Below are 22,789 nucleotides of genomic sequence, written 5' to 3' on the forward strand. Positions count from 1 at the left end.
TAAATAAGAGTTGACTGTACTCCGCTAGTAGTTACTACTGAGTAACCGGGGATCTTCACCTAAAGTGTTGATTTTCGCGTCAAAAGGTAGTAGTTGCTATGAGTGCGTGGTCCTATAGCGATTGGAGCTGAGTAACCGGGCTCCTCCATCTATCAAATGTTGGAGTTCGCGTCAAAAGGTTCTAAGGGCTATAGACTAAGTCTTTTGTTATTAAAAAAAAAAAAAAGGGGACAGTAAAAGAAACAAAAACAAAACAAAAAGGAAAAAATAATACAATAAAGATTGTGTTAGTATGTGAATAAGTCAGCTTGCCGGTTTGTGATCTTAATGTCGAGATTTTGGTTAATAGTTGGACCATTTGCTGATAAATGTGAGCAGCCATTCCTTTTTCTTAGATTAGTTTGCTTTAAATTGGAGGAGTTGGTGGTTGAGAAGCTAATCGGAGTGATTTTTCTTGGATCTTAACTGTGATGCTTGATATATGTTTTTTTGGGTATCTTGGCAATATGATAGTTAGAGCAATAGCCATTGTCAAATTTTGGTGTTCAATTGCTGTCCCCATGCTTGAGGGCAAGCATGATTCAGGTGTGGGGGGAATTGATAGGGTATAATTTGTTAGTATTTTTATTATTAATTTTCCCTTCTATTCCTGACAAATATTGTGTTAATTGCTGATATTTACTCATATTTGGTATTTGGAATCAATTTCAGGAATGAAGTAGAAAACTACCAAAAAGGAGGGACTTTGTGAAAAATATGGAGACTTCTAAGGGCTGAAATCCTTGGGCCCTTGAATTGGTGGGGGACCACAAGCTAGTGAAAGGCATTTGGTCATTTGGGCTTCAAGGAAAGAAACGTAGGAAGACTTGGAACAAGAAGTACTTGGGAGGCTTTGTCCACATGTGTGGGGACCACCTAGATAGCTTTTAGTCATCTTTCTTTTGTTGCTTTAAAAGGGGACAACGTACAGAAGCAAAAGATATCTAGGGCTTTAGTTTTAGTTTTTTAGTTTAGTTCTAGTTTTCTTTCTTTGGACTGGCCTCTGACACACGCCAGGTATTCGACAATATTCCCCAACGGGGAGATTTTCTCATGAGGCGTGGTTAAGCTATTCTAGTCAAGGGGACAACTGACGATTTGGTTCGACAATTACTGTGAGATCGAATCTGTTTTAATTATTTTCTTCATTTATTGGTATTTATATGTTCCTTGATTTTAATTGCTATGGCCTTGTGTATGGTTGATTAGTGCGCAATAATTAATTATTCATATAGGCTATTTTTGCTAAATAGGGGTAATTGAATCCGTAATTGTTCGTTATCTCTACCTCAGTAGCAACTGGCGTAATTGGGTTTATGTCAGGGGAGCATATGATCTAATTTAAACAAACCCTCGTAGCGTGTTTGTTGGTTAGGATTGGGCCTTTCTAATTATTAATGCAATCTAGAAATTAAATCCTACGGTCGTACCTAGGGTTACTTTTGGGTTAGAGAAATAGCTAACGGTCGTACCTTAGCTATCGAGAAATTAAGGAAGGGTTGGTTGTTTATCGCGTGCATGACAACTATAACTAATCTATTGCTAAATGTTGGAATTATTTCTGCATCAATGATCAGTGCATGAACCATTTCTGATGTGTACCCTTGGCTAGAGTTTCCCCAATCATTTCTTTTAATTAATTATTTTCTGCAGTTAATTTATTTAGTTAGCATTTAATCCAAAACCCCCCATACTTTGGACTCTAGAAGAAACAAATTATCCCCAGTCCCTGTGGATTCGACCCTACTCACCGCTATATACAAAATCTGTATTTTTTCTCGAGTAGGTATTTATTATTGTACAGGTTCGGCACCTGTCACGTTTGTATTCGGGTTCAATTTGAACTTCGGTTCGCTCGAAAACTTTGATCTTGATTACATAATTACATTTTCTCTCATCTCTATAATTGCTTGGGAGAATATTTGTCCTAACTTTCTCACTTGAATAAAATTTAATCATTCATCAATTCAATCACTAACTACATTTGTAATTTCAATTCTACATGAATAGTCGGTCATCAACCGGTTAATTCGAACTTCGATTCGATTATTTATTTCAACATATCCATGTACTGCCAAATTATTTATTTGCTTTTATTTCGCCTTTTTTTCAATATCACGCACAAATACTAATTGGTCTTCGAGCTATTTTTTTGCTAGTTGCCGCCAATATGGAAGCTTGGAGCTACATTCAAATTCTTTTCATTTCCCGGGGTACATACAAAGCACCAAAAATGCATAGAGGAGCATGAGTTCATTTCAGGTGATCCCTTGTGCAACATCCGGTTGTGGCCTGTCTTTGGTTGTTGCATTTAACTTAACTGTCCATTACTTGGCCCATCTAGTTTTTTTTTCCCATAACTGTCCATTACTTGGCCCATGTAGTTTTTTTTTTTTTTTTGTCAATACGATAGATTTCATTTCTACATCTACCCCTATTTTATATTAAGAGAAGGAGGGAGCTAAAGAGGTGAAGGGAAATCTGGTGAACTACCACTGGTCTATGCATTTGCTGACGAAATTTCAGAAAAGGTTGGATATTAAAATGCAGGTCAAAGGATCCCTTAACCTACACCCAAATAGAGCTTTAAATCTTTCTTGGTGGTCAATTACTCTAATAGTAGTTGGTTTTGGCCCATTTAGTTGTGTTGTCCCATTTTTATTGCTTCTTCCTACCATGCATAGACGACCCAACTTTGCTATGAATCCTTTTATCAGGCGGGTCTAGTATACTTTTATTCCTACTCCTATTCTAAGCCTACACAAAGGGGGAGGCCCAACGAAGTCTAGAGAAACCGATGGGGACTAAACCACCATCGGATCAGACGAGTGCACTAAACACCTGTATGGATTTTGAAAAAGTTACATATAGTGGCACATTGATGGGAGGCAACCCTTGACCTCTCACCCAACCAAGACTTAAAGTCTTTGGTAGTGACCAACGGACCAACAGCCCGCTGTTGGTTGCTATAAATCCTATTAAGAGTACTAAGAATAGTAGTACTAGGAAGGGAAAAATACAAAAAAACCCCATGTGATTAAGTTAACCTATGAAAAAGTCCCTTATGATTTCAAATTATACATTTCAACCCCCTCATGGTTTGAACTATTTTGAAACAGTAACGGAAATCATCAAAACTAACGGAGGGGGATGAAATGACATAATTATCCTAATATATATAAGTAATAAAAGACCATCTAGCAACGATTCTATTAAGTAAATTTATAGAAAAGCCCCATGTGGTTAAGCCAGCCTATGAAAAAGCCCCTTATGGTTACATGCTACTTTTATTTATTTATTTTGTGCATAAAAATAAGGCAAGTTGTATTTGGAAGTTTTTATCTATTTATTTTCTGTATAAAAATAAGGTGAGTTTTATTTAAAAATTTTTATTTATTTATTTTATGTATAGAAATAAAGTGAGTTGTATTTGGAGGTTTTGGGTTGTTTTTGGAAATTTTATGAGTTCTAAGGAATTTAATAGGTGTATCAGCTAAAAATTTGATTTAAAAAATTATTTTTCATGTCAAGCAACCTCAAACTCGTTAATTTAAATGATTTTTATCAAATTTTCACATTAGTTCAAACCACGAGGTACTGGATTGTATGATTTGAAATCATAAGGGACTTTTTTGTAGGTTTGTTTAACCACACGAGACTTTTCTGTATTATAACTTTAAGGGTATAATAGGTATATCAACTAAAATTTTATTTATTTCTAGTACAAATACTCTCGAAAGAAGTGCGTGTATTTCAAAATTGTTAATTCAGACGATTTTCGTAACTTTTTTAAATTAATTCAAACCATGAGATATCAAAATGCAAGTTTTGAAACTATAAACAACTTTTTTGTATATCCGCTTAATCTGAAGGGGCTTTTTTATATTTTACCGTGCCAGGAATTACACGTAATGCATTACGGAAGCAGCAGAAGAATCTTGACGCAAACGAAACAGCCGCCATTATTGACGTCCGATGCATTTTAGCACAGCAATTGAGCTGATGCCCCTTTATTTTTCTGGTGTCAAAAGTGGATTTTTGCTTTGTGCTTTTAGGTTTGCATCTGACAAGCAAATTTGTCCTTTTATACCTTTCTTCTTCAATTCTCTCTTTCTGAGGCACATGATCAACTGGTTCTTTAACGCTGTAGACCATTAAATTACATGGGCATACGTGCTCAATTCTGCTCATCACAGACCTTAATAGAAAAGAAAAAGGGAATAAAGATGGCTGTAGATCTGTAAGGTGTAAACAAAGATTCAAGTCAATCTCAACTCAGAACACTTGGAACGGTTCAGAAAGTCCCCCTATAAAGAGATCTATGCCTGTAGATCTGTTCATCTTAAACTACCGAAAGTAAGGGGAAAAAAGAAAATGGCATACTTGTACCTTAAACAGGGAAAGAATTACTCGCAATCCCGGCCAAATTATCCAGAAGAATTGTTCCACTTCATTGCATCCAAGACACCGCACCATGACCTTGTCTGGGATGCCGGCACTGGCAATGGACAGGCAGCATCATCTGTGAGTCTGAGTCCTCTTTCTATTCCATAAGTAATTTGTTTTCCATATGATTGGTTTCTGTTTTATTTCAAGAAAGTAGCGAGCCTGGTTAGCAGACGATAATGTAAGTTGATGAATTTCAGCTAGCAAAGATATACAAGAATGTGATTGCCACGGATACCAGCCAGAAACAGCTCGAATTAGCTTCTAGGCTTCCAAATGTGCAATACAAGTGTACTTCTCCAACAATGTCTGCTGAAGAGCTGGAAAGGGACGTGGCAAAACAAGCCACCGTGGATCTTGTGACTGTTGGCCAAGCCATCCATTGGTTTGATCGTCCCAAGTTCTACCAGCAAGTGCAGTTGGTTCTAAAGAAGCCACAGGGAATAATAGCAGCATGGTGCTATACTACCCCACAAGTCAATGCTAGAGTTGATGCTGTTTTTAATAAATTTTACTTTGTTGATTCTAGGCCTTACTGGCACCCTGGCAGAAACTTAATTTACGACAAGTATGAGAGCATTGAATTTCCATTTTTTCCGGTAGAAGGAGCTGAGAACACGGGGCCATTTGAATTCATGACTGAAAAATTGATGAGTTTGGATGAGTTACTTGCTTATGCAAAATCAGGTTCGGCATATGAAACAGCACTGGAAAAAGGTGTGGATCTCATGAGTGAGGACGTGATCGAGGAATTTCGGTCTGCTTGGGCCGAAGATGGCAACAATCAGAAGGTTGCTAAGTTCCCTATTTATCTCAGGATTGGTAAAGTCGGAAAATGAAGTATTAGGCTCGATCAGAGGTATAGTGAGTGGACTCTTCATCGCATTGTTATGCCCCATCTATCATCGATCATAACCATCAACAACCCCTCCCTGGGGAATTCATGATATAGGTTGAATAAATGATATCTTGTTGAATTGCAATATAGGTTGCATTTTTTCTTTTCCAGAACTTCTTGCTTTTGTGGAATAAAATTCCTTATTTGAGTGCTCTAGGAGGATGACTTGCATCAGTATGTACTTGATCAAATTTAAATAAAGAATAGTATCTTAGGACAACGTAAATGTTTGCATAGGTTTTCAAAATGAGTTTGTGTACAAATCCTATCACCAGTATAATCATTTCCAAATCACCTGTTTGGCCGTTCAAATTCTGGGCAAAAAATAAAATAAGGTAGTACCATATAGGCTATACTATAAAACAAAAAATAAACTCAAATGAAGTGGCACGAACAGGATGGTAAACTTTTGGCTTTGCAAGTGTAGTCACTAGTAACGTTTGTTGGAACAAAATGTAGTCAGTAGTAGAGCAAATAAGGATATTAAAACAATAAATGTAGACATTAGCACAAGCAAAAGCATAATAAATTTTCTCTTTCATTTGTGCCTTAAAATTTATTATGTTTCTAAAATTTATGTTAGTGTTTACTTTTATTGTTTTAGTGTTTATGTTTGTTGTACTAGTATCTACACTACATGGTACAGTTGAGGCTGGTATTTGTAGAGGCGCTCCTTATCTATCAAGTCTTAACTGTACAACAATAATAGCAGACTGAGCAGTCGGAAACTACGAATTACAAGTTTTTGACCAAAAAAAGGAAAAAATAGGAATTGCACGTAATGGATTACGCAAGGTTCTTGACAAGTATGAAGCAGATTTCGTCCACTCTCTGCATTCATGTGCTGAGATACCAAAGAGTAAATACCCAAACAAAAATAACGATCAATAAAATTTTCTAGTATCTCTTAATTAACATATAACAACAAAGTTTGATGTCCCTTTCAATTTCAAGTGTCAAGAACGAACTTTGCTTTGTGCTTTCAGGATTAGATGTTGACAAGCAAATTTGTTCTTTTTATATCTCTCTTCCTCTTCTATCCTTTCAATCACATGATTACTTGTTCTTTGACGTTGTAGACTAGTATTTATTAGTTAGGCAGGCATGTCACTCCAGGACTATATAAGGAGATAATTACCTGTTCAAATTTGTTCACCCCAGACATTCAGGAAAAAAGAAAAAGGAAAAAGATGGCAGATTTGTTCCTCAATCAGGCAGAGCAATACTCTGTATCTAGGCCGAATTATCCACAAGAATTGTTCCATTTTATTGCATCCAAGACACCCCACCATGACCTTGCCTGGGATGTGGGCACTGGCAGTGGCCAGGCAACATTATCTGTAAGTACAATTTCTCTTGTCTTCGCCATGTGCAGCAACTCTCTTTCTTGCAATTAGAAAGGCCAATTAAAAGCCTGAATGCATTCTATAATTTATGTTAAATGATTTCGGCTAGCAAAGATATTCAAGAATGTAATTGCCACTGATACTAGCCAAAAACAACTTCAATATGCTCCCAAGCTCCCAAATGTTCGATATCGGTCTACATCTCCAGCCATGTCAGCAGAAGAGCTCGAAAGGGATGTTGCTAAACCAGATACTGTGGACCTGGTGACCATTGGCCAAGCCATCCATTGGTTTGATCTTCCTACTTTCTTCCAGCAAGTGAAATTGGTACTGAAGAGACCTCAGGGAGTAATATCAGCTTGGTGCTACACTACCCCACAGGTGAATGATAGAGTTGATGCTGTGTTTACACAGTTTTACTTTGTTGATTCCAGGCCTTATTGGCACCCTGGAAGAAATCTGGTGTTTGACAAGTATGAAAGCATGGAATTTCCATTTTTGCCAGTAGATGGAGCTGAGCAAACTGGGCCATTTGAATTCATAACTGAAAAATTGATGGATTTGGATGATTATCTTTGGTATGCAAAATCAGGTTCAGCATATCAAACAGCACTGGAGAAGGGTATCGATCTCTTGAGCGAGGATGTGATTGAGGAATTTACGTCTGCTTGGAATGAAGATGGCAGCAATCAAAAGAGCGTTAAATTCCCTGTTTATCTCAGGATTGGCAAAGTGGGAAAGTAAATTATTTGGCTTCTCCTGGGTTCATACTTCATAATAGATAATTAATCCCATATCATTTGCTGGCGGAAATTAAGGTTAAGGCCTCAGTAAATTTAGCTTTTGTCCTCTGTCACCAGACATTTTCTTCAGTGGAATGGGTTAGGTTTTATCGCTAATTGCACAACAGATATTTAACCTTTCTCTGCTGCTCTTCAATTTCCTGCATCTGGATTTCCACTTTTACAAATAGTATTTGAAAGACACTCAAAACAAGTTCACAACCACTTTTTGTCTGGTATCCACGCTTTTGTATAACTGTTGCAGTAATATTTTTCATGAATTCTTTCAAACAATGAAATCCAACGGACCTGATGGTCGTCAGTGAATAACCTCTAACGATGAAAATATGTACTTAAAGAAAGAAATATAGGAATGGGATTAAGCCAAGGGAAACTTAAAACTTTCACAAAACAAAGTTACACTCATAAATACTTAATCAAATTATGAAATTACTTGGTTCTTGCAATTAACTTCGTTTTCTCTGTTGGATGTTGTCATTGATGAACTGAAGGAGTTGACCAACATCATTATTCAATGGGTGAAAACAACAGCAAATTGAGACAGGGTCAACATGATTATAAAAATGTATAGGACAGCAAATCAAATGAGGAAAATCATGAAATGTGGAGGACAGGGTCAACGTGGTTATTCAAGAAACATGTCATTTTGGCTAATGCTTTAACCAACTAAGCAATAATATGTTAATATTGTCCCCCATCAAGTCAACACTCGATTATAATCATCATGCTGTTAATATTTTGATGCTGCGTCCCTCTTATTAGTAAAACATATGTACATGGTGTTTTCTAAAATGTACAGAAATTAAGCATTTAATTGCAACTTCCAGCTGATATATGTACAGAATATACTCGAATTAAACCAGTCCAAATCAATCTCATCCGTGCATGCGTGAATCGATTTTGAAAGTCCCCATTAAAAACTTTATTGCATCCAAGACACGCCGGCATTGGTAATGGACAGGCCGCATCATTTGTGAGTAGCCTTTTCTTCCATAATTAATTGTTATTTCACACCAATGGCTTTTGCTTTCCTTCAAGAAAGTAGAAAGCCTGGTTAATCAGTAGATTATAACATAATTTGATGAGTTTCAGTTAGCAAAGATATACAAGAATGTGATCGTCACTGATACCAGCCAAAAGCAGCTTGAATTTGTTCCTAGGCTCCCAAATGTGCAATACAAGTGTACATCTCCAACAACGTCTGCTGAAAAGCTGGAAAAGGATATCCCCAAACGAGCCACCGTCGACCTTGTGACTATTGGCCAAGCCATCCATTGGTCTGATCGGCCCAACTTTTACCAGCAAGTGCAATCGGATCTGAAAGCCACGGGGAGTTATAGCAGCATGGTGCTACACTACCCTACAGGTGAATGCTAGAGTTGATGCAGTTTTCAATAAGTTTTACTTTGTTGATTCTTGGCCTTACTGGCACCCTAGCAGAAACATAGTCTATGAAGACATGTATGAGAGCATTGAATTTCCATTTTTCCCAGTTGATGGAGCTAAGCACACAGGGCCATTTCGATTCATGACTGACAAATTGATGAGTTTGGATGATTTTCTTGCTTATGCAAAATCGGGTTCAGCATATTTATCAAACGGAATTGGAGAAAGGTACAGATCTCCTCAACGAGAATGTGATTAAGGAATTTACGTCTGCTTGGCTTTGAAGATGGGAAACAATCAGAAGGTTACTAAGTTCCCTATTCATCTTAGGATTGGTAAAGTGGGGAGATGACTATTAAGCTCAATCAGAAGTATATATGGTGGACTCTCCAGTCTACACTGCGTTGCTACTCCCTGTTACCCGGCACCATAACCATCAAACATGAGAGGTTGCAATTGATTGTTCTCACCATAGACCTTCGCCATGTGAATGGGGGTTAAATAAATCAAATCTTGTTGAATTGCAATATCATTTCTGTTGACAATGAAAAGTCACCTTCTGAAGATCATTGCAGGTTCTGTTGTTTCACTTTTCTTCGTTTACTGATACCTGCATTTTTTCCATAACTTGATGCTGACGTGTTTGTTTAATGCTTAGTACAGACTACGGAGTAAGATTCTTCATGAGTGTTCTACAAGATTTATCATGAGTACCTTATCAGATTAAGAAAAGAACAGTAATATCTTATTGTTGCCAAATGGTTCGAAGTCTCGGCCGAGTCGTCACCGTCTCGGCCCCTACCGATACGATACCGTGACAAAACGATACCGAAATACTTGACTCGCCGAGAAATCGGCCGAGTCGTCACCATGACGGATTGATTCGGCCGAGTCACACCGAGTTATCACGAGTCAAGACGAGAAATCAGCTGAGTCACACCGCGACGGATTGACTTGGCCGTTTCTTTTGCTATTTTTTAATTATTTTTATTTAGCATACTTTTTTATATTATTAACAATTTTTAGAATATTAAATACTTTAAAATTTGTGTCTCACCGAGACCGCGACTGATATGCCGAAACCAATGTCGAACGTTCCGGGCCACGACCGCGACCGCGACCGCGACCGTGACTTTGAACCATGGTTGCCAATGATCTATAGGACAATGCATGCAACACGTTTGCATTTGCATAGGTCTAACAATAAGTTTGTATACAAACCCTGCCACTTGCATAATCGTTCCAAATGAACGTAATGAATAGTAACAAACTTTTAGGCTCCTAATGAGGGATTAAAGGTAACAAAGCACCTTATGAGCTGTAAAATAAGGTAGCATTATACAGGCTATACAATAAATTGTCAACCCCAAAGACAAGCTAAATTCAAATGACGTGCACTGATAAAAACTTTTCTCTTCACTCTTCAGTAGATTCTTATTTTGGAATGTACAGATTCTTCTTTTCCATGCTGGAGATGAACTTTCCAGTGGAAATCAATTCATCGGGGCCAGTTTCTTCAGTGGATCATCAATTACGTATCAGTAAGCTGCATCAGTTGGATGCATGCTATCCCTGAATAAGTACTGGGATTGGGTCCTACATACTGGGGTGATGGGATTACACAACTGAGTGACTTCACGAATTGAACCTATTAGTTTCAGAGAATCCTATCGTGCATTAAATCATGTGATTTTGGCATCCGTTACCCGTTATTGATGACACATACATAAGCAAGTTTAAGTTCATGCCATTGCCATATCTTTCAGGTATTTTTTAAAATCATGTCCATCAATTGATTGTAGGTATCTAAGTAGAGAATTTCGCTCTGTTGAAGTTTTGCTTGTGCTTGTTGCAGCAACTTTACCAGTTCCTCATTGTAAAGTGAAGCATCTGAGTTGACATGTTCTATACATGTCCTCTAAAAAAAACGAACAGTCATTGTTAATGGCAAACAGCCAATTGAACCAGCTACCACCATTTTTTCGCATCCGAGGTCGTATAAATCCTGTATCACCACAGAGGTTAAACTATAGTGGAATATTTACTGATGGACAAAATGATCAGTATCATCAAATTTTACAATATATTTATGCTTGTGTGGAATAAATTTATATACCAAAAGTATAAGACAAAGGATATGGAGCAAACATTCTACAGATGGTAGACTGTTTGATACTGATAAAAGTAGTTTGCATCACCAAATATTTTTCAGACGCAAAATGTATTTCCTTTAAGGAAAGTGCACCAAAAGTCATCAAATGATTCAAGTATATATATAGACACACATATTCATGGAAGTATCATGTGTATCAATTCAACCATTAAACTTCTGAAAGTGTTTGATTTTGGTCAATCCATTATTTTGCCTCCTTTACAAGAAAGAACTGAGGTAGACAAAGAACAGCATAGTGTATGTCGGTCTGAGACAATGGAGAAAAAATTAGTAAAATGATTAACCAGTGCATCATCTAAGAGTTCAATGGGTGATTTCCACAAAAAAAAAAAGTGTTTCATGGCTTTAAATAGTTTGGTGAATACTGGTGTAATTTAACCATTTCTTTTGGGCGTGCACAAATCGTAGAAAAGATTGGAAGCATGACTAACCTGAAGAAATTGTTGCTGACTGGTTAACAAAAAGTTTTGGTACTCACTTAAGGTGAACTCAAGTTGTCTGTTAGCATGGCCAAGGTAGAAGTTGAAAAGGAAATCAACAGTTCCACCATGGATGATCACTACAGCTTCCCGAACAATTCTTTGAGCACTTTTTTGCCTACAATCCTCTCGAGCTTAGGTAAGTAATCCCTTAAAAATTGGGGTTGCTTCGACGTTGGAATTGCATTGGTAACACTCTTAGTTTGATCATCAAATCCTGCTGCAGCCGATGACACCCGAAAGCAGTTCATCATCGGATAAGTTTCTCCGCAGAGAAGGAGGAATAACATCTTTGAGGCCTTGTGTGGGCAAGAAATGTCAGGAAGGAGTTTTTCGTCTGAATACCTTCCGGTAGGAATGTGACGTGTGAAATTAATGCCATAAGGAGCATAGTTGCTTCTGGGTATAGTAGGTATATAGTTGGTGCTGCCTGTATCAACAGCTGAATTACCAAAAACCAAAAGGGCTGTACTCTTTGACAGTTTTAGGCCACTGCACTCGTGAGTTAATCTGCTGAAAAACTGCAGAAGAATAAGCCACGAAAGGCGGAACTTAAGTGCCATGCTTGACAATGATCAATTCTGAAAGATGAACAATGGATGGATATTTAACTAAACTATCCAGCCAACCACATCGCTTGAAAATCCAGTGTATTGCATGTTTTTTCACTATTTTTCCGGATACCCAATATTTCGCAATGGATTTTCTGTCTTACTTTCTGTACCATTCTCTATCCCACCTTTTATTATATTGCTATTTCACCTTCATATCATATTTTTGGTTCCAGCAATCTTCTAGTTGTACTCCTTTCTATGCCCTCCTCCTGTCAGTTGTCACACCGCAGCTCCATCCGTGGTAAGGATTCATTGATAGTAAACTGTCCAGCTTTAGCCAGGATTCATTCAAATGCTACAAGAGTTTATTTATTGAAACACAACTCTTTTTGTTCAATTTTATGATGGATTTAAAAGAGTGCAATACACAGCAGAACATACAAAAATCTCTCCATTCCTAAAAAATACATGTAAGCTCCATCAAAATTCCACTCTGACAATTGCTAGATCACTCATATGACATCTCAAGTTTTAAGGCAGTATTTGCAAAACTTTGTTAATATTTGGGGTAAGGTAACACAAGGTAATGGTGCCAAGAAATAGACCACCACTTCTAGCATAAACAATATTTAACAAGTAAGAAAACGGATAAATCACAACTTAATAAGTATATAGCACTAATTGCCGATGAAGATCATGTTCTACCTTATACCACCATCATGAGTTCATCCTTCTATTCTCAATCAATAGGTCAGTCTAAGAAGTGTCTTTCACTTCCAACTCAATACGTGGACAATCTCGTCTAAATAGTGGGTTGCAAATTAGTGTGTGCAATGACATTCAACATAGCCCTCGTTGCTCAACGGTTCAAGACACAATAGCGACTAATCAAGTAAAATGATCATATTTACAATATAACAATAGAATATTCATCATAAATGATCATTTATCTCTTAAACAAAATAAGAGTTTGTATTATAGTAGATTTAAAAAACACAAGAATATCAATTCTTATTTTCACCTAGTCCAGATCCAGCATAACAGCTACATGGAATGTCACTACAACAAAAATGGCTTTTCCTGACACGCCTAAAAGGACACTTGCTGGTTTTTGTCATTATAGCACTTCTATCATGACACTTATTATTAATTCAATAATATATACTTTAATTTTGTTTTATTTTATCTGATATAAAAATAATAATGTGTCTTTAGATTCCCTATCATGACACTTGAAAAAAATGTGAGATACACCAAAAAAATTAAAACATAAAATGATGTTGTTTGATTTTGGCGGAAGATTCCTTCGCCAAAACACTTGGTGAAATTTCAAAAATTTTATTTTGCAAGCCAGCGAAATTTTGGTTCTTCTCATCTCTCTCACAAACTCTCTCTCTCGGCAAACTCTCTCTCAAAACTCCCCCATTTTGGTTCTTCCGTCTTCCGCCTTCGCCGCCACCCTACCCCCTATTTTCAGTTGCTAACTCGGCCGCTTCTCTACCCTGTTCGGTCAACCACGACACCTGCACCAATAAGCCTTCGCTCTCTTTGCTAGGACAAAAAGAATAAGAAAATAGATACTCGTGCTCTTTCCTTTTTCTTCTTTCCTCTGAAACCCATCCCCATGCTTCTCCTTACTGACTAGATATTCAGGTTGAGCGTGCCGAGGAGTAGAGTAGGCGAAGGTTGCCGCTATCATCTCACTGCAGTCCAGCCACTACAGCGGAAATCATCACTGTAAAGTTTCCCACACTCTTGTACCTATTTTCCCCCTTAATTGTATTGTTTTCTTCTTTGTCTGCAATCATGTCGGTTATGCTTTACTTTCATCTTGTTAATCGATTTTAAGTGGCTGGAATTGATCATAGGTTTGAGTAGAGCTTTAGATTTAAAATCAAGCTCAGGCCGTATAAGGAATTGATGAAAAAGAAATTTCAAAACTTTTCATGCTCACTACCTATTTGTCGGAAGGTTCGAATGAAGAAAGAAGAAAATTTGCAAGGAAGCGAATAAAGGGATGAGAAAGTAAAGACAAGGAAAGAGCGTAATTCTTCTTGAAGAAAACAGGGACACGAATCAAATTCCCTGGAACCAATGCCCAATTGTGAGGGAAAGGTATGCAGCAATTATACGTAAATAGTACCCAATTGTAAAGGTTCAGAAGCAATGAGCCCATCACTTTCATATGCCTCCAAATACCCTTATTCCTTATTATAGTGGATGGATCATGGATGACAATTTGATATTGCCATGCTACCTTCAACTTTTTCGAGGGAATTATTTTTTTTTGTTCAGATTTTTTCTATTGAGAAATTTATCACTTGTATTTTTCCCTTTTACTAAGCAAGCAACTCATTACTCGTGCTAAAGAAATTATTATTGTGATGTTGTAAGCTCCTATCTAACTTAACTACGAAATATTATTATCCAAACACAACCAAGTAGTCTTTCAGTTTAATAGCAGACTTTATTTCCTCTAAATCTTGCAGTAGAAAAAAATAACATCTACGTGGGGGCAGTATGCTCTGTTTGCTTGTCATCATATACCCAAGTAATTATGTTACTCAGTACATTGCTTAAGAAACCGTATTGAAATGTAAAAACTTCATTGTCACTTAATTGGTGTACATTTTCTGTAACTATGATAATACTTTGTGCTGAAAGATAAATTTTGTGTGTTTATACATGAGGCAGCAGGTCCATTGAATACAACTTGGGACTCCAGAACTTCGAAAGAAGACATGGAAGATATGTGGATTCATCCCAATGTTAATAAGGAATGGATGAAGTCAGGAGAGAAAAAGGGAAAAGTTCGATTTTCTCATGACACAGAGAGGAGGCCTTATCTTTCCCATGTGGAACTAAGGGTGAGATATTGTTTATACAATATGTATTTAATGACTGACTATTGAATGTTAGCCTTTTTCTTTAATTTGATCTCTCTTTGGCAAGTGAAGGGTGAGTTTGCTGTACTTACACATTTCTGATTCCGAAATGATTCCCTTTGGATTCAGCTGAGTTGATTACACTTTGTGAACCATAGGTTGGCATGATTTAGTTGTGTGACCACCATGTTACTGTACAATCTACTTTCAGAGTACGTTGCATTAGTGTGAGATTGGTCTGTGAGTTTATGCATTTTATAGAGTGTTTCATCTTAGCCCAATGCTCGTTTGCAGCTGCTGTCGATTAGACCAAGTTGTGTTAAACTTCTCAGATTGTAGTGATAAACTTTTTGATTGTCAGGCTCCAGGAATGGTTCAATGATGAGGGAACTCCAAATTCCGCTGCTAGGAAGTCACCATCTTGGAATTGATGATACCAAAAATATTGCAAGAGTGGTACAACACATGCTTATAGATGGTGCTCTTTTGCAAATTACTGCAAGGAGATTACGTGGTTCTCCTGAAAAAGTTGAGTTTCTATTTGAAAATGGTATCTAGTTGTCACTCTACATCTCTTTACATTCACCTTGTTATGATCTTCATTTCGGACTAATTTCTTTGTGCTAATTGCATATATATTCTTCATGAGCTTTTCTTCTCCAACTTGAGAAATGGTCCATCAGTTTCTCAGAAAGTCGAAAGCCCTCTCAAAACTATATGCTTTGATTTTTTCTGAATTTTTATTTGGGGATGTTTAAAAATGAAAGGTAAGAGAATTTGAATGGGGAAGAATACAATTTACAGGGCAAATTTATGCAATAATTTTGCATGTAATATTTAAATGATGTTTTAGGAGAATTAACTTTGTTATAGTTAGCAAATTGCTGGATTTCTCCAAATACAAAAATTTACAGTATTTGATATGTTTACTTACGATATAGTCTAGATGTGCCTCGGTGCTTCCTCCAAAGTTGCATATTTAGACCAATTTGCTTCTGCTTTATGATTGAAGTGGACATTTCTTTCCATTTAGAAGCTACATTGCTTTAGATGCATCTCAGTATGCTGCGCGTCGACTAACTTGTTGCATTCACTGTTTGGATAGGTGGGAGTATATTGGCGTCACTTGGTTCCTTTCAGCAAATGTGGTTTTCAAAATCTGAGTAAGCTTTTACATCTACTCTACCTTTCAATATTCAACTTTTCTCCTTTTTTTCTCCCTATTTTCAGTCTGTTTTATCTCTCGATTAACAGGTTTGAGGAACATGGAGCTTCTAATGTTCAAAGAAAATGCCCGTAAAGTACTTTACTGGTGCAGACAATTATCACATTAGACATAAATTCATGGAGCTGACTTCACTTTGATTAGTTCGCTGACGGTATGGGTTGCTCGGTTTTAATATCCTGCTTTATAGGCGCCCAAACAATGTACTATATATATTTACTATACCTCTCGCGAATCGTTGCTAATGTTGTACAATTACGTTACCTGACTTTTAGTTCAACAAATTATACTTGTTAGGGAATCTTTCAAGTTTGTACTTGTTATTGACTTTTAGTTCAACAAATTATATTTGAGCATTGACTTTTGCTTTTAGATTACTATATGCATTCTGTTCTTTGGGATAATTTTACAAGTCCTTTGGGTTTTTTGATTGACGGAATGTATAGCAGGGAGCACTACCCGCAGGTTGCTTCTATATAAAAAAAAAAAAAAAAAACTCCTGGCAGTTAAAAGTGTCAGCATAGCTCCGTTAAAAAAACTCCTACTTATTACTAACTATCGCTATCCTGACACTTTCGATTATCAAGAAAAGGAATTTTCGTTGGCAGATGAGATGTTATAACAGCATAGTTTTTCTGACACATTTGAATACTACATACCTATCCCTACATTGGAAGGGACGACACTCGTCCGAGGTGTGAGGAAAGGTAAAGTGTCAGGTTAGATTATCTATACTGACACCTTTAAATGCCGTTAAAGGTCATTTTTGTTGTAGTGTGTAGAACTAAAACTATACGTTCATAGGATGACAAAAAATTGAGCATTATAACGTCTATATGAATACAATATTATAACTACATGAATGCAAAAAGGCACTCAATTGGATATTCTAGACTTTAGCTTGGCTTTGATCTTTTTTCCTACAGTATCTCAAGGCTATGCCTTTCTTTTCTTGTCTTGTAGAACATCCATTGCCTTAATTTTTTTCCTTTCTAAGTCGCTCTCTTTGCCCTCTCCTACGAGTATATGTGAGTGTTCCCAAAATATTAACATACAACGAGATGGAGGGCTATTTATAGGTTTCCTTGGAGAAAATTAATCAACACTTGAATTGATGTGGCGATAACATCTATCAAGGAAGAGGGATGAGTTGGTATTAGGAAAGGTAATGCTGCGACACTTGTCATGGGGAGAACATGACATGTGTCTTGTTGTGTGACACATGTCACCATTGGTTAACACATGTTAGATATTGGTGACACCTGTCTGTCAGGAACTCAGATTCAATTGCTAAACTCAAATTGATGAATGAGGGAAAATTGGGAATTGATAGGATGAGAGAGAAGAATTGAGGAGTCAAAGAAGAGAGAGTAGAGAGGGAATTGAGGGAGGGGAAATGAAGTTGAAATGTTATTACCAGAATTCTGTTTTTACACATGGGTGGGACCCACTTTTATAACCAATCCACACAATCAGCAATTGCTATTTAACCGACTTAACTAACTATTAATTCAATAACCCAAAACCACATCGTTTAGGCCTCTACTGGATTAATCCCAATTAGGGCATTTATTACAACTAATTCTTGTCCTAACAATTCCTTTCTATTAAAATCAGAATTGTCCTCAAGTCTGGAACGTAGGAAACTGATTCTCAATGAAAGATTTATCCTCCCATGATGCTTCTTCATAGTCCAGTTGGTTCCATTTGATCAAATATTGCACAATAGGTTGACCTTCTCGCATAATGACCCTTCTTCTCAAGATGATTTCTGGTTGCAAACGACATTGATCTTGAGTGTCTAACTTTGGCAGCTTGGTTGAACTACCTTGCATAGGTCCCAACTTCTTCTTAAGCAATGACACATGGAACACATGGTGTGATTTGGTGCCTGCTGGTAACTTCAACTTGTAGGCTACTGAACCAATCTTCTTTTCCAATTGGAATGGACCAAAATACTTGGTTGATAGCTTAAGGCACTTCCTAACTGCCACCGTATGTTGTCTGTATGGCTGCAGCTTCAGAAACACCCAATCCCCCACAGCAAATTTCCTCTCAGTCCTATGCTGATCAGCAAAATACTTCATCCTGTGCTGAGCCTTGACTAAGTTATCCCTAAAGCAATTGGAAATCTTGTTCCTTTCTTGGATCATGTTAGACGTTGCAGGAACTACTGAGTCTAGATAAGGCCCTAGAGGTAAGGGTACTGATTTTTATCCAAACAATGCCTCAAAAGGAGTCATACTAATGCTGGAGTGATAGGTAGAGTTCTACCACCACTCTGCCAGTGCCATCCATTTGCTCCACTGAGAAGGCATTTCCCCAGTCATGCATCTGAGATAGTTCTCCACACACTAGTTGAGTCGTTCACTTTATCCATCAGATTGAGGGTGGTAAGAAGATGAGTAATGTAATTCTGTCCCAATCACCTTGAGCAGCTCCCTCCAGAATCCACTAGTAAATATTTTATCTCTGTCAGTAATTATGGACTCTGGCAGTCCATGCATTTTGTATATGTTGTCCAGGAAGGCTTGAGCTACTGTCCTAGCTGTGAAAGGATGAGTGGGCATGGTAAAGTGGCCAAACTTAGTGAACCTGTCAATGACTACCAATATAGTATCATAACCCTGTGATTTGGGTAGTCTCTCAATGAAGTCCATAGATATATGGGACCAAGCTTGTTTAGGAATGGTGATTGGTTGCAGCAACCCAGGGTAAAGGACATGCTCAGATTTATTCCTCTGGCATGTGTCACAGTTCTGGATGAATGACACCACCTCTTGCTTCATTCTTGGCCGGTAAAACAAACTCTTAACTTTCTGCCAACAGTTTCTTTGTCCAGAATGTCCTCCTAGTGCTGAAGCATGGAGAACTTGGATGATCTAATTTCTAATGTTATTAGCATTTCCAATGTAAATCTTCCCTTGGTGTCTGAGTACTCCATCTATCCAAGTATAGTCAGAATGGGAACTAGGATCCAGTGCTAACTGAGCTATGATCTCTTGGCACTGTGCATCAGTCTCATAGCTTTTCTGCAATTCTTCAAGCCATCCAGGTCTAACAGCAGTAATGGCTAGACAAGAAGTAAAGGAAAGGTTGGAGGCATTCTCATGCCTTCTTGACAATGCATCTGCCACTTGATTCTCAGTTCCCTTCTTGTACTGTATCTCATAGTCCAACCCCATCAGCTTGGTTATCCACTTATGCTGAAGAGCAGTGTTCAATTTTTGGTCTAGCAAATACTTCAATGCTTGGTGATCAGTTCTGATGATAAAGTGATTGCCAACCAAATAATGTCTCCATTTTGTGACTGCCATGACCAGAGCAAGCAGTTCTTTTTCATATACTGATAAGCCTAGATTCCTTGTTGACAGTGCCTTGCTCAGAAAGGCTATAAGGTGTCCTTCCTGCATTAAAACTGCCTCAATGCCTCCTCCACTTGCATCTGTTTCCACCACAAAGGCTTTCTTGAAATCTGGCAGCTTAAGAACAGGAGCTGAGCACATGAGCTGTTTTAGAAGATCAAATGCAGATTGAGCCTGTGTGTTCCACTTGAAATTATCCTTTCTAAGTAACTCAGTAAGTGGCTTACATACAAGTCCATACTAGTTTATGAACCTCTTATAGTAGTCAGTAAGTCCCAAAAACCCTCTAAACTCCTTAACAGATTGTGGTACGGGCCATTGTAAGATACTACTAACCTTAGAGCCATCCATGCTGACCCCCTTGTCAGTAATGGTGTGTCCCAGGTAATCTATTTGCTTCTGAGCAAATGCACATTTAAACCTCTTCACATATAGTTGATGATCCCTCAGAATTCCCAGTACAGTTCTTAGGTGTTGAGCATGATCTTCCAGTGTAGGACTATACACCAGTATGTCATCAAAGAAAATTAGGACAAACTTCCTCAGGTAAGGCTGGAATACTTGGTTCATCAGGGATTGAAAAGTTGTAGGGGCATTTGTGATGGCCACAATGAGTATAGAAGACTGTTTTAAAGGTGTCCTGTGGCTTTACTCTGATTTGATGGTATCCTGCAGTCAAATCTAGCTTGGTTTTAAACACAGATCCTGATAATTCATCTAGCAGCTCATCTACATTAGGTATTGGAAACCTGTCCTTGACAGTGATCTCATTCAGCTTTCTGCAGTCCACACAAAACCTCCAGGTGCCTTCCTTCTTCTTGATCAGCAACACAGGAGAAGCAAATGGGCTGTTACTGTGCTTAACAATGCCCTTCTGCAGCATTTCAGCTACCTGTCTCTCTATTTCATTCTTATGGCAGTGAGGGTACCTATAAGGTTTCAGTTTTAATGGTTGAGCCTTTGGTTTTAGAGGTATCTCATGGTCTATACTTCTACTTGGAGGTAATGATTTTGGAGTCTGGAATACATTCTTATATTCTTGTAGCAGTTCTTCAATTTCCTGTGGTGTAGGATCTAACTCCTCTTCTTTATCCTGTGGAGAATTCATAGCCATGCACATCTGTCTCTTGTATTCAATAAATGTCCTTAAGTCTTTGCCTCTGATTAAGTCCATATCACAGTTGTCTGCTTGGCCGTGCAGGTGAATTTCATCTCCCTCATGGTGCAGTGATATCCTGAGTTGTTGAAAATCGAATGCAATGGGACTGAAATGTGTCATCTAATCCACTCCCAAGATTATGTCCCACCCTCCAATTTCCATTACTTTGAGGTTATACTGGAAGTTGTGTTGGTTAATCCTCCAGTGCACACCATTGCATATAGCATTATTGGTGACATAGGTTCCATTTCCCATGATGACAGAAAATGGTTGATCCTGTGACGCCCCCACTTCTCCCAAGGGCAAACCTAAGGGTATCCGCGGAACGCCTGCCCAACTCTCGCCGGGGCTCACTACAATCCGTAATTCAAAACTAGAAATATTTCAAATATTTTCAATATACATTGAAAGAACTCCAAAACACAATTAGTTAACCTTCAAGTTTAATACAACTCAAAAGAATATGTACTATAGTCGTCTGCTATGATACAACTTAAAGTCTCCAAAAGAAAACAATTTAGTACTATTCGCGAGTACTCTCGGTCTTGAACCCTGTTAAGGAAAACAAAAACGTGGAATGAGCTAAACAACCCAGTGAGATTCCAAAATCTAAACAGTTCTAATAAATCAAGTAAATCGAGTATAACATTTGTACGGTTCAAGATTTCACATTGGCACATTAAAATGAGACATCTATCATTTTACAGAAATAAACACAATAAAAGGATACGGTGTTCAAGTGGAATTGTTCGGTCAGCTGCACCTTATAACCCCAATAATTTCCCCGGTTGTCTGGCCATCACCTTATCCCTCCAGTGGTAATACTCGAGTATACCGAAACGGTGGCCCAAGATTCCAACCTACCTAACCGAGCCCAATCCTGGCTCGAACAAATTAGTAACCAAGGGCAGGATCCAGTTCATCTTAGAGCTTACTACATGCGCAAGTAATCAAGTAAATCGGTAAACGGTAGTAGTTCACGGTTAACGGTAAAATTTTACGGTTAAACGGTAAAAATTTATCATTTTAATAGGTCGAGTGAGATAAAGTACACACTCGTTTTAAAACGATGGACAATTTCATAGTAACAATTATAGGTAGCAGTTAACACTTAAACGCATAAGAAACACTTACCGAAATCAAGAGTGTAAAACAAGAGCGAGGCAAGATCAAACGAGTTCCTCGGGATCCTCTTGATCACCTGAAACATGTACAATTACAATTCACCTAGGTATTCAACCAAGGTCTTGTAGTATTCCCACTACTCTCACTTAATAGATAACGCGTTCAAATCGAATGCAAATATCACTTAATAACTTAATCCATGAGGGTAGCATTTGAAAATAACCAAGAATACATTAATCCAAGATAAGTCATGTCCAGGATTCTCCAAGTTGAAAATTAAACAGATCTCTAAGTTTTGATACAAAAATCGAGAAAGATGGATATATTTACTTGGAAGCTTGGCCAAAGCATTCCGGGCATTACTAATTAAGTTCACAAGAAACCTTTCAAATCATTCTTTTAAAATACTTGTATAATTGTGAACTCTAGTACAATTATCAAGGCCATAAGAATAGGGGTTGAAGTTCCTAATTTAAGTACGAAGAGAAGTACCATTAATCAAGAGAGTTATATGACCAAGTAATTGCATCAAGAGAGATTTAACCCTCGGAGACTAAGATTTGAAATGAAAGTTCAAAATTCCAAAGATGCCTTGTATTAAATCATGAAATCAAACTTAAAACAGTCCAACAATCACGAAGGAAGGTAGAAAGTTCTTAAATGAGTAATTTGGTTGAAACAGAAATTTTTCAGTTTAAAGTGACATTATTTTGAAAAATCGTATCTTGAGTTTCGTAAGTCCAAAAATGGAAAATTTATACCTTTGGAAATTAATTTAGTGTACTAAAAGTTCTCAGAAGACACTTTTCCATGATTCCAATTAGAATGTATTCATAATTCAGCTCAAAGTTTCAGTTCCAAGAAAACAGGTTTGAACCAGTCTTGGTTTTTCAGCAAACATTGGAA

General features: G+C 37.5%; 4 protein-coding genes, 1 long non-coding RNA gene and 1 pseudogene across 7 annotated transcripts; 4 read left to right on the forward strand and 2 right to left on the reverse strand.

Annotated features, from left to right (window-relative positions):
- Positions 1–4,194: 4,194 nt before the first annotated feature.
- On the forward strand, positions 4,195–5,539 carry LOC113695498 (uncharacterized). Its single transcript, XM_027214621.2, has 2 exons — positions 4,195–4,563; positions 4,686–5,539. The coding sequence occupies exons 1-2, from the start codon at positions 4,414–4,416 to the stop codon at positions 5,322–5,324; spliced, it is 789 nt and encodes a 262-aa protein (XP_027070422.1). The 5' UTR covers positions 4,195–4,413; the 3' UTR covers positions 5,325–5,539.
- A 915-nt stretch (positions 5,540–6,454) lies between these two features.
- On the forward strand, positions 6,455–7,621 carry LOC113694606 (uncharacterized). The gene is made up of 2 exons (XM_072055518.1): positions 6,455–6,727; positions 6,839–7,621. Exons 1-2 carry the CDS (start codon positions 6,574–6,576, stop codon positions 7,471–7,473), a joined length of 789 nt encoding a protein of 262 aa, XP_071911619.1. The 5' UTR covers positions 6,455–6,573; the 3' UTR covers positions 7,474–7,621.
- Positions 7,622–8,046: 425 nt separating this feature from the next.
- Positions 8,047–9,270, forward strand: LOC140009752 (uncharacterized; annotated as a pseudogene).
- A 2,380-nt stretch (positions 9,271–11,650) lies between these two features.
- On the reverse strand, positions 11,651–12,133 carry LOC140009753 (GDSL esterase/lipase At1g06990-like). Its single transcript, XM_072056055.1, has one exon. It carries the CDS (start codon positions 12,131–12,133, stop codon positions 11,651–11,653), a length of 483 nt encoding a protein of 160 aa, XP_071912156.1.
- Positions 12,134–13,585: 1,452 nt separating this feature from the next.
- LOC113695591 (uncharacterized) lies at positions 13,586–16,552 on the forward strand. Of its 3 annotated transcripts, none has more exons than XR_003449599.2 (5): positions 13,586–13,861; positions 14,819–14,991; positions 15,371–15,559; positions 16,115–16,172; positions 16,264–16,552. It is a non-coding gene; the product is annotated as an uncharacterized lncRNA (long non-coding RNA). The 3 variants fall into 3 exon arrangements; XR_003449598.2 differs by having other exon boundaries at positions 13,588–13,861; positions 15,371–15,537; XR_011817029.1 differs by lacking the exon at positions 13,586–13,861 and adding an exon at positions 13,927–14,239 and having other exon boundaries at positions 15,371–15,537.
- Positions 16,553–17,859: 1,307 nt separating this feature from the next.
- LOC140009754 (uncharacterized) lies at positions 17,860–18,387 on the reverse strand. The gene has a single exon (XM_072056056.1). It carries the CDS (start codon positions 18,385–18,387, stop codon positions 17,860–17,862), a length of 528 nt encoding a protein of 175 aa, XP_071912157.1.
- Between the last annotated feature and the right edge of the window lie 4,402 nt (positions 18,388–22,789).

The sequence above is a fragment of the Coffea arabica genome, chromosome 6e (genome assembly GCF_036785885.1).
Source record: "Coffea arabica cultivar ET-39 chromosome 6e, Coffea Arabica ET-39 HiFi, whole genome shotgun sequence".
In the NCBI taxonomy this organism is placed as follows: domain Eukaryota; kingdom Viridiplantae; phylum Streptophyta; class Magnoliopsida; order Gentianales; family Rubiaceae; genus Coffea; species Coffea arabica.

Coding starts and splice junctions, on each gene's coding strand:
- LOC113695498 (XM_027214621.2), top strand. CDS start 4,414: ATGGCATACTTGTACCTTAAACAGGGAAAGAATTACTCGCAATCCCGG. Junction 4,564..4,685: donor ATGGACAGGCAGCATCATCT/GTGAGTCTGAGT, acceptor GATGAATTTCAG/CTAGCAAAGATATACAAGAA.
- LOC113694606 (XM_072055518.1), top strand. CDS start 6,574: ATGGCAGATTTGTTCCTCAATCAGGCAGAGCAATACTCTGTATCTAGG. Junction 6,728..6,838: donor CCAGGCAACATTATCTGTAA/GTACAATTTCTC, acceptor GATTTCGGCTAG/CAAAGATATTCAAGAATGTA.
- LOC140009753 (XM_072056055.1), bottom strand. CDS start 12,133: ATGGCACTTAAGTTCCGCCTTTCGTGGCTTATTCTTCTGCAGTTTTTC.
- LOC140009754 (XM_072056056.1), bottom strand. CDS start 18,387: ATGATCCAAGAAAGGAACAAGATTTCCAATTGCTTTAGGGATAACTTA.